General features: G+C 40.1%; 1 protein-coding gene across 2 annotated transcripts in view; it reads left to right on the top strand.

The window, feature by feature from the left end:
• Positions 1–10667, top strand: part of LOC103147219 (dystrophin) — a 183035-nt gene that overhangs the window by 152257 nt on the left and 20111 nt on the right. For both annotated transcript variants that reach the window (XM_016678201.1, XM_016678200.1), the window contains exons 38-48: positions 41–214; positions 289–444; positions 568–738; positions 812–991; positions 1098–1220; positions 1868–2038; positions 2147–2269; positions 2345–2479; positions 3815–3967; positions 5237–5407; positions 6914–6940. In XM_016678201.1, the coding sequence (XP_016533687.1) occupies positions 41–214; positions 289–444; positions 568–738; positions 812–991; positions 1098–1220; positions 1868–2038; positions 2147–2269; positions 2345–2479; positions 3815–3967; positions 5237–5407; positions 6914–6940 (1584 nt within the window). The remainder of the gene's footprint in view (positions 1–40; positions 215–288; positions 445–567; positions 739–811; positions 992–1097; positions 1221–1867; positions 2039–2146; positions 2270–2344; positions 2480–3814; positions 3968–5236; positions 5408–6913; positions 6941–10667) is intronic.

Genomic DNA, 10667 nt, shown 5'->3' with positions numbered 1-10667 from the left:
TTTGATTTCATGCACATGCCGTCCCTGTGTGTTTTCCTAGAAAATGCTCGGCGACGTCGGGACCAAGTTCCGCTTCTTCCAGAAGCCGGCCAACTTCGACTCACGCCTGGCCGAATGCGAGCGCGTGCTGGCCGGGGTCAAAAGCCAGGTGGGCTTGCTGGGCATCCGCAGCGTGGAGCAGGACGTGGTGCAGTCACAGCTGGACCAGTGCATGGTGGGTAGCGACCTGGACGGACCGGCGAGCTGACACAGAGGCCGTCTTCAGCTCATTTTGTTTCGCCGAAACAGAAACTGTACAAGACCCTGAGCGAAGTGAAGGGGGAGGTGGAGACGGTGATTAAAACAGGGAGACAGATCGTCCAGAGGCAGCAGACGGAGCAACCCAAAGAGCTGGACGACAGGGTGACCGCCCTGAAACTGCTTTACAACCAGCTGGGATCGCAGGTCTGCACACACACACTTTCAAAGAGAAACACAGTCCAGGAACTCTGAAGAAGAACATTTCACCTGAGCGACGTCACAACTTCACTCTGGTCAATACCGTTCCTTTTTTTCCTGACTTTTCAGGTGACTGAGAGCAAACTGGAGCTGGAGAAGAGTCTGAAGTTGTCCAGGAAGTTGCGTAAGGAGCTGAACGGGCTGACGGAGTGGCTCGCTGCTACCGACGCCGAGCTGACCAAGCGCTCCGCCGTGGAGGGAATGCCCGGTGACCTGGAGGCTGAGGTCGCCTGGGCGCAGGTACGCTAGACGCGGAGCAGCGTTACGGAAACGAAAACGGACGCTGACTCTCTCCTTCATCTCGCCCTCTCAGTCCGTCCACAGTGACATCGAGAGGCATCAGCCCCAGCTGCAGGCGGTGGTGGACCTCGCAGAGGCCCTCAAGGCGGTGTTGAAGGGCAACGGAGGCTTAGTGGACGACAAAGTCAGCCTGTTGCACTGCAACTGGATCGCTGTAACATCCAGGGCAGAGGAATGGCTCAACCTGCTGCTGGTCAGATATAAAACACATAATCCACAACATTATTGTCATTATTGTTGTGACACTGATGGGCAAGTCAAAAGTTCCCATATGTTTTCCTGTTTTTTCATCTCTTCAGGATTACCAGCAGCAGATGCAAAAGTTAGACGGAGAGATTAAGGAAGTGAATGAATGGATTGACGGAACAGAGAAAAAGATGGACGAAATAGACAATCAGGGTCCCAATGATGCTGTGCAGAAGGTTGTAATCTTTAAATCCCGCCCCCATCCATCCGACACCCTATTCTTTATGTCATATGTAGTCTTGGAAAACTTTTAGGACTGAAAGAAATCTTATTTTTACAAATCCTACTTTATCTTCCATTTGGGACATTTGGATTGAGTGTGGGTTATGAAACGTGATCAGCTAAAATGCAGCTAATTGCATAATTCGTAAAGATTACTGAAAATTACAGTAATAAAAAAACTCATTTGCACCTTCTACTAGAAAATGACCTGCAAGGGTCATTTTAATGATCTTAATATTAACTCAGGGGAAAGTTGGGAAGATGATTGAATTGAAGGGGAGTGGTGACCATGGTTACCCCCAAGGGAAACCATCTTTGTGTCAAAAGATGGCGTTTTTGCCATCGAGCAAATGATATTTGCTGAAAACAATCCAAATCAGCCTTTTATTGAATCATCAAGAACTTTAAGACCAGAGGTTTGATAATTGTGAAGAAAGCAAAGAAAGTCTAAGTGTCTCCTGAAGATGTCCTAGCTATGAAATTAGGTCGATGTCAGTGTAGAACTTGTTCAGGCAATGACAGCATGAACTAAAGTGGAAGTCATTTCCGTGACCAGCTAATGTCTTGTGTGGAAGGGTGACCGGCTGTTTGCCTCCTGCAGGTGTTGCGTGCTGAGCTGGAGCTGACCAAAGGGAAGATGGGAGAAGTTAGAGAACTGGCACAGGAACTCATGTCCACCAGAGGAGAGAACTGCCAGGCTCAAGTAAGACCCAGAATGGAGCAGCTCAACCAGAGGTTCGACATCATCTCTCAACGGATCACCTCTGGTTTGGTACGGACTATTGTGCGGTCCTTTAAAAAGCACCGCTGACCTTAAAGATTCCCAGCAATGTTCATATCAGTTGATTTTACTTCAAACTCACTACATCTGCTTCTACAGACGGCAGTGTCAGCCAGGGAGCTTGAACAGTACCACAGCGAAGTAAGGGTCTGGCTTGAACTGCTGGAGGAGGAAGCCAAACAGGGAGAGAACCTAAAGGAGGAGGACTTCCAGGAGGACAAGGTTCCTTTCTGCCACTTTCAGCCGCTGCCAATGTGTTGTATGTTCACATTAAAGGCAACATGTGTTTGTGTGTAGAATTGCGAAGAGGGAGCAGTGCAAGAGTTGCTGTTGAAAGGAGAGAACCTGCAAAAGAGAGCCCCAGATCGAGACAAGCGAGAGCAGATAAGACAGAAACACAACCAGCTCAACAGCAAATACAACACTGTAAAGGTAACACACCCCTTAAAACACGTGACACCACCTGTGCTTTGCCTGCAATTAGAGATTGATTTTCAGAATTTACCAAATATTTGTCAAAATTATGAAGCCTTCTAATGGAATTTTCATAGAACTTACCGGATCTTTCTCTGAACTAAAAAGTTGCTTTACTGGAATGTGGAGGTTACTTCCCCCGAACTCACCAGGTTGTTTCTCTGAACTTGGAATTTTTTATTAACTGTGATTTACCAGAACCTTTAAACCCTTTCCAATAATACTTTCCGGTTCCTTCCCAGAACTTAGAGGCTACCATACCACCACTCAATTACTCTTTGTAACTTACCTGGTGTTTTTTGGAATTAATAAAGTAATTTTTTAAATCTTAGCAGGATCTTTCCCTCAAACCGAGAAGTTACTTTTCTAGAACTTGAGATCCAATTTCAGAACTTACAATGTACTTTCCTGAACTGCAAAGATACTTTTATGGAGATTACATTCTCATAACTAGAGGATACTTTTCTGGAACATAGCAGATACATTGCCAGAACTCAGTGGTTGCATTCCAGAACGTTTCTCCAATTCACCTGTACTTTTGAGACCTTTTTGTAGCCACAGAAATTTCTGGTATGTAACCTCTTAAATCCAGGAAACTACCTAATAAGATTTGAGAAAGTAGTAGTAATAGCTGCATAAGATTTCAAGTCAAGTGCCTGAAATTGCTTAGGTATTTTCTAGAACCTAGGTGGTATATAACAGAATTACTCATTTTGAAGGCTACAGCTTAAGAGGAAATGCTAAGCTACAAGTACTGCTTGCAGGTGCAGATGGCTGCCAGTAAATAAAATCAACCGTCAAGAGTTGCTAGTGTTTACCAAAGCAGTTGACTTGGACCAAAGGCTGCCCTCTGGTGTGCTATTGGTGCCCCATTAACTCTTGATCTTTGAGTCTGATCCGTCGCTATAGGCCCGTATGGATGACCATTAAAGTTTGCCTTAAACTGAAGGCATTTCCTCAAGTTTATCGATGGTTAGTGTGACAGCTCTAATAAAAGTAGAAGGGACCCTTGAGGTTGGTGTCACTGACAAATGACTCTTTCAGAAAAGGCTCCGGGTAAAGACTCCGGTGTTGCAAAGCTCTGAGAGGCATTTCAATTAAATGTCTTTCAGCTGGTTGACTTGTAGTTTTTCATTGTAAAGACACATTTCTGAGGCCAGAGTCGTATAAAACTGTTCCTAATGAAAAGGCTGGTGTTTTTCTGTGTGCGTGTGCATGTGTGTGGGTGTGTGTGTGTGTGGGTGTGTGTGTGTGTGTGTGTGTGTGTGGGTGTGTGGGTGTGTGTGTGTTTAGGACCTGCGTATCCTGAGGAATAGAAAGGCTCTGGCCATCGCTCCCCAGTGGTACCAGTACAGAAGGAAATCCCATGACCTGATGGCCTGGCTGGACGACATCCAGCGCAGTGTGGACCAACTTCCTGACCCACCCAAGGGAGAGCGGGTCAAGGTGAAAGCACGTTCAGAACCGTACACACACTTGTACACCTTGTAGATTTTTGTTCGTTTCAACATTTTTCTTTTATCATAAAGCTTCACCTTGAGTTTGGTTCTTCCTCCAACTCTTCTTCTCATGTCCTGTCCCAAATTTCTTTAACATTTTATCACTAATCTATCAAAAGTATACAACTGTTTTCTTTTCCTGTTTCTCTCCATTCTACTCTTTTTCAGCTTTGTGATGAAGTCTTTATTCAGCTACAGCCACGAGAAAAGATGAACTGAGAATTAAAAACTACTCTTTAAAGTTCTTCTAATTAGATCATTGTTTCTGGTTGCTTATAAGTCAAACCAGTTTGTTACTTTGATAAATTCTTATTTCAGATTCTGGTTATCGTAGCATGAGAATTTAATAAGACTCATGTCTAACATGCTGATGTTAAAAAGTGGTGGCATTTGGCTGATTTAAATAGTTTCGATCCGCTTTTGATCTGGGAAAGTTTATGTACTACATGGCATTTTTTTCCTCACAACTGATTGTTTTTTCTCAAAATTCAGGCCAATGCCGTTCACAGCAATGTCTGAGTTGCTTTGCTGCTAAATCAGATTCAATGTTTTTAAATCAAACCCAGGCGCTTTGTGAGAGACGAAGCTTGGACTTAGCCGGTTTTCCAGCGCCTTCCTTCATCTGACTCTGTATATGTCTTTCCCTTTCAGACGATCACTATGACATTTCGCTAAGCGGAAGTGTCACCCGCTTGCCGTAGACTCACCTGTCATTTCCACAACTGAGATTTCCCTCAATGCCTGTCTGTGTGTCTGGCCATCTATCTGTTCTTCAGACCTGTCCATACAGCTTCTTGCTTCTGCTGAGCCGCTCATACAGCACTCATCCCCGATCTGTACTGGCCAGCGATTGTACTTTCTTTGTGAAAATAAAGACTTAAGGCAGTGTTTTTGTTTTTAATCGATAATTATCAATTTTTCTGGATCTATATTACATTTCTATTTATGTTTGATGCTGGCAAACATGATATTTTCTCCTTTTATTTAACGTGTTGTGAGTTTGTGCTAGTGGCTAAATAAATGTACTTCCTTTTTCTACGAAGGTTTTATTTTCCAATTCTGTAATGTCGCTTTGTGAGTCGGTGTTTGTGCGTAAATGTGTGTTTTGGTCTTTTTTTGTTTGTTTGTTTTGAGCACATCCACATGCCTCTTTGTGCTTAACCCAACCGGGTCCTAGCCAATGGCCAGTGACCTTTCGGTTGATTCTGTCCAATAGGAAATTGGCTCAGAGTTCGACAAGAAGAAGGAGGAGCTTAAGGAGGTGCAGGGCTTAGCCAATCAGCTCTCACAGGCTGGAGCCGCCAATCTAGTGGAGCCCCGCCAACTCCAGCTCAACACCCGCTGGGTTGAGGTGGAGGGCAAGTTCATACCCTTCAAAAGACGATGTGTGAGTCTCAATAGGCACTACTTGTACATTTGTAATACTAACAAAACTTACTGATGAGATAAGCTCAGAAAACTAACTCTTTAAGGATGCAACCTTTTAAAAACCAGTGTGTTTTCAGTGAAAGCATGAATCTAGAGTTTTTTTTAAAAAGAAGCTTGAAAACTTAGTCAAACATGACTAAACATGTTCTGTTGAGTCCCAGTGTAGAATGACTGTCGTGTATTTTCTAGATAGTTCAACCTTAAACCATTTAAAATACTGATTTAGTTAGGATTAACTAGTTAGGATTAAGTTTAAATGTCACCATGCCTCCCAAACTCACTTTTAACAACAAAAAATTAACAAACTTAAAATTAAATTCAACATGGATGCCCTGCAGGTCTTTAAGAAATTATAAAGGGTTAATTTGATTAGGGTAAGTTGAGTCTTACTCCTGTTATCTAATTCATATCTGTAAACTTATTGCTAGTTTCTTTACTATGGCAAAAAGAAAGCTACAGCCTGACATGTTGATAGTTTTTGTTGCTATGCTAGCATGTCTAGTCGGTGAGCAGAACAATTGCTAATTTCTGATGGCTTATTGGTTAGTTTGTAATTTTCAGCAGTTTTCCAATCTCTGAGGTCCCTAAACCAGATGTCTGCAGACTGTATGATCATTTTTATTTGTTTTTTTTACTGTGGTAAAAAGGAAGCTACAGCTTGTGCTAGCTTGTGTTACTATGCTAGCAAAACTAGTCTGTGAGCAGAACAAATGCTAATTCAAGAGTGGCTTATTGGTATTCAACTGTTTTCAGCAGTTTTCCAATTTCTAGATGTCTGTAGACAATGAATGGCTTACTTGAAATGAACAGTTCTTCTAAAATTCTGCCTATGTCTCATGTAGCCTTCTTACTCTCTTTTCAACAAAGTTTTACTTTTGCAGGGTATGTAGTGACACACAATAAATAAAAAGACATTTTCTTTGTCCTGACCCAGATAGATAATTCTCGAGAATATTGGTGAGCCATAAATAGGATTTGAAGCTCGACTTATGCAAACGACTTTCTAAGAAACAAACAAAGAAGATTAAAGCTTAAAAAGTGTTGTATAAAGTAACACAAGCACAGTTTCATTATCTCAGTTCTTTGGAAAGCAGGACAGCCTTGAGCCAAAGGGGAAAAGGTGTTCTGCAGCTTTAATAGAAAAAAGGGGCAAAGTCTAATAATCTATACTAAACTAATAAGAGGTCTTATGAAATACTGCTTGTAATAAAAATCAAACTATATCCAATGAAAGTCTTCAGAAAAACATTATCCTAAAATTGATACTAAACAACTACTATCAGAGCATTAGTTCAAATAATGAACTTCCAGTTTGCTTTTCTTGTGTTTCTTTGCTGCCATTCTTATTTACGTGTCTTGCGTGTGTCTGAGAGGAACACTCGCATGTCTCACTCTCAGTGGTTGCTGTGTCTGGCTTTGTGTCACGCATGCCCGCCTTCCTCTCCACTAATCATGTCGTCGGCAGTCCGGCGATCTCCCAGCCACTGAAGATGTATGCTTTTTCGTGAGACACAAACACCCATCCATCCTCCACATGCCCTTCGCCCCCACTGGTTGTGGGGGGGTTTTGTATTTGGACTAAAACCCAACTGAATGGGAAGATTCCATGTATTCTCTGAGTTCAGGGTTCCTACACTGCATGTGGGAAAATGATTTTCCAAGTCTGGATAAGTATGGGAAGGATAACAGAGTTTGGAAATATATTTGTATTCCCAAACTGAGCGTATCATCTGTTCATGTTTACATCCATCCGTCCAGACATCTTTTTTTCCAGCTTCCATTTTTCTAATCTGACCATTTTAGAAATATCTACCATTAGTCCAAATTGAACTTGCATAACTTTGCTCTACAAAAAGACGACAAATTACCTCACACTGAGAAAAATAAAGTAAAAGTAAAAGTATGAAATTCAACTAATGTGTAGGAACCCTGTGAGAAGCACAATTGTAGATATTTTCTTACCTAAATGGACTGCTTGAGGACACTTGGACAGTAACTTTAAAGGAAGATCAGTGTGCTTCATTTTATTTAAGACACTAAGAAATGTGTAGAAAATAAGTGTTTCTGATTCTAGACCTGACTCGATGGGGGAAAAAAACAACAAAATATTAGCATTTATAGCAAGCTGAGAAGCAAATGCTAACTTAAGTGTGCTTTTTAGCTAACAGTTAACAAGTAGCAGTATTCATACGGTGCCTACAGCCCATTTATGTAATCAAAATTCTACCACAAACAGTTTTTAGTGCTGGCAGGTTTTTAAAAAACTTTTGTAACCAAGAGTTGTCAACCAACCTGAAGAGAAGTCTTTTAGTCGAGTTCGTTAACACATCAGGGCGACTCTAGAACTTCCTCTCTTACTTCAAAATTTGAGTTTCAAACATAGTGATTACAGGGTGTCAAGTTTAATGTTCACACCTTTCTAAGAAGGGCCGAGAACGCTTCACTCTTTAGCAACCGGGGGGTTAGCATTACAACACAGACCTCACTTTGACGAAAAATAGAAAACTTTAGGAGGTTTATTGCAAACTTTTGCAAATAAATGTGACAACTCACACCTGGTTCCATGCTAACGTGACAAGGAAAACAGGAGCTACCAATGTGGAATTCAAACAATGAGAAAATCTTGAGGATGGCTAAAGCAGTACTAAGCTAGCAAGTCTCCCTAACATTATTAGCTTCTGTTTTCCTTGTCATGTTAACATGGAACCAGGTGTGAGTTGTCACTTTTATTCACAACCATGGAGCCAAGTGTAATGTCTCACTCCAATTGGTCCACAGTCATCAGAAATGGAGACATGCAACTGCTACAGCAAGATACAAAACTGCTCTGCCTGCTTCAAAACAGCCTTAGAGTCCAAACATTATCGGATATCATTTGTTTTACTCATGAATCACACTCTTCTTCTACTGTCCATTTTCCCACAGTGGTTTTGATGCAAATAAATTCAGCCCAGGTGTGTTTTCAGTCCAAGTTACCAAAAAAAAATATATATATATATATTTTTTTACAAAAACAATAGGCCTTCGCAGCGCTTTCGCTGCTCGGGCCTAAAAAAAGGAGCAAAACTGGTCAAATGATGAGTTGGAACCAGGAGGTTGAGATTTACTGAGTAAAACTGAGTTTGCTGTATATTTATAAAGATATATCCTGAAGAATGAAGGATTATAATTTAATCTACACAACGGCCTGCTTCCTCCACTCATCACCACCTGCTCTGCTCTTTCATCATCACAAACACTGTTAGAGAAAAATAATACAAGAAACCATGTTGTAGTGTGCTGCTGGCCTGAATTATTTTGGGCCTTTGTTACTGATCCATAAACACTGGTGCATCGTAATGAATCAGCATACTGATGAATTTACTTCATTAATTTGATTTAAAAAGTGAAAGACAAAGTCAGTTGAGTAAACTGATTTCTTCTGAATCCATTTCTGATTGGATGGTGACTGAAAACGAGGAACGGCCCAGTTCCAGTTTTTGTCTACATGCTTTAGTTCACTTCCATTCCATTTTGTCTTCCATGTTTAATTCTGCACCGTCTTTCCTTCAACTCAACTTTCCATCATTTGGGGGTTTCCATTGGCTGTAGTAAATATTTGGATGATATTCTGGTTTATTAAGGTGCACCTGCAAGTACTAGACATTTGTGCATCTGTCACAATGATTTCAATCATTTTAAAACTTCACAAAGGGTGAAATTAGCAAAAACGTTGATTTATTTTGATCAAAAACTGAATAACACAACAATACTAATGATTAAAAAAAACTTTTAAAAAGTTAAAGTTAAACATTATTCATCTTCATCCTTAATTGTTTTAATTTCAGAGGAGCATTAGATGCCGATCTAAGTCAATTTTATGTGTGTTGACGATAATTTAGAAGTTAAAAGTGAATTTTGAACCATATTGAAACCAAATGTGACAGAAGCGTTCAGCAGAAACATGTTCTAGCAAACAGAGAATCTGAGGATGTGAACTCTCGTCATTCACTTCACCTCTCTCAATAAAACCTAGATTATATTTACCTGAGTGACAAAGAATGCTACATTATTATTTGCTGCATAAATTTTATAGTCAGTGTTGTAGATACCTTGAGTAACAATAATGTTCAGAACCTGTTCTAATAAGAACCATTTTTCTGTAAAACTCTGATTTAACTGCACAGACTACGACAGCAAGTTAAATCCCACTGAATTTGCAGTCGAAACTACAAATTTTACATACGTTGAATATAAAGACACATTCAACTTTATTTCTCACTTTATTTCTAAAGTTCAATAAAACCAAATGTCTCTTGTTTTACGTCAGACAGGATTACCAAAAGTAATTTGCTGATTCACCCCATCACCGATGAATCAGCTTTATTTTCCTACTTTTTGTTTAAGTTCATTAAGTAACATTTATAGGTGCATTTAAATTTTAGTATAATTGAAAAGTACATTTATTTCTACAATTCAATTTAAATGCCGTTAGTCAGAAGCCGTTAGTGGTTGTACTTGACTGGTATATAATTTTTCCCGATTGTTTTCTCGAGATAACGATTTAATTTCCTGATAGTTTTTTATTTTTTATTTTTTGGAGATAAGCTAATTTCCCATTTTCTCTAGAAAATGTGATTATTACCTGATGGTTTTCTCGGGGCGACTTATTTTTCCAATGGTTTTCTCGATGAGTTAATTTTCCATTTTCTCATGGTTTCTTTGAGATAACGAGCTAATTACCTGTTTTCTTGAGATGACGAGTTAATTTCATGGTTTTCTTTAGAGAACGAGTTAATCTTGAAAAAAATGAGATTGACTTGTTATCTCGAGAAATCCATCAGGAAATGAACTAATTATCTTAAGAAAACAAAAGGGAAACGTCTGACCGCATCATTTGAAAAACAGACAGAAATAAACACAAATATGAAAAGAAAAAAAAAGAAATTAGTCTTGTTCTTGAAAAGTATGTTTGATGATTGGGACTGATCCGTCTGCTCAGTCTCACACGTTCGCATTCGGCAGCAATCAACTCAGTGCGAGGTCACTAATAACGCCATTATGACTGTTTCATCTGGGCCTGATTAAAAAGTCTCTTTTAATTGGAGGGCAACTGCTTGGCCTGCGATGAGAGCATAACAATGAGGTGAGACGAACACAGGCGAGTGTTTACATCCCAGTTTCTCTTTGCTGTAGCAACAAGCTTTGTGTGTCTTTCTGGAGAAAAAAAAATAGATAAA

This window comes from Poecilia formosa, unplaced genomic scaffold (genome assembly GCF_000485575.1).
Source record: "Poecilia formosa unplaced genomic scaffold, Poecilia_formosa-5.1.2 Scaffold175, whole genome shotgun sequence".
In the NCBI taxonomy this organism is placed as follows: domain Eukaryota; kingdom Metazoa; phylum Chordata; class Actinopteri; order Cyprinodontiformes; family Poeciliidae; genus Poecilia; species Poecilia formosa.
This window is presented reverse-complemented; position numbering and strand designations above follow the sequence as displayed.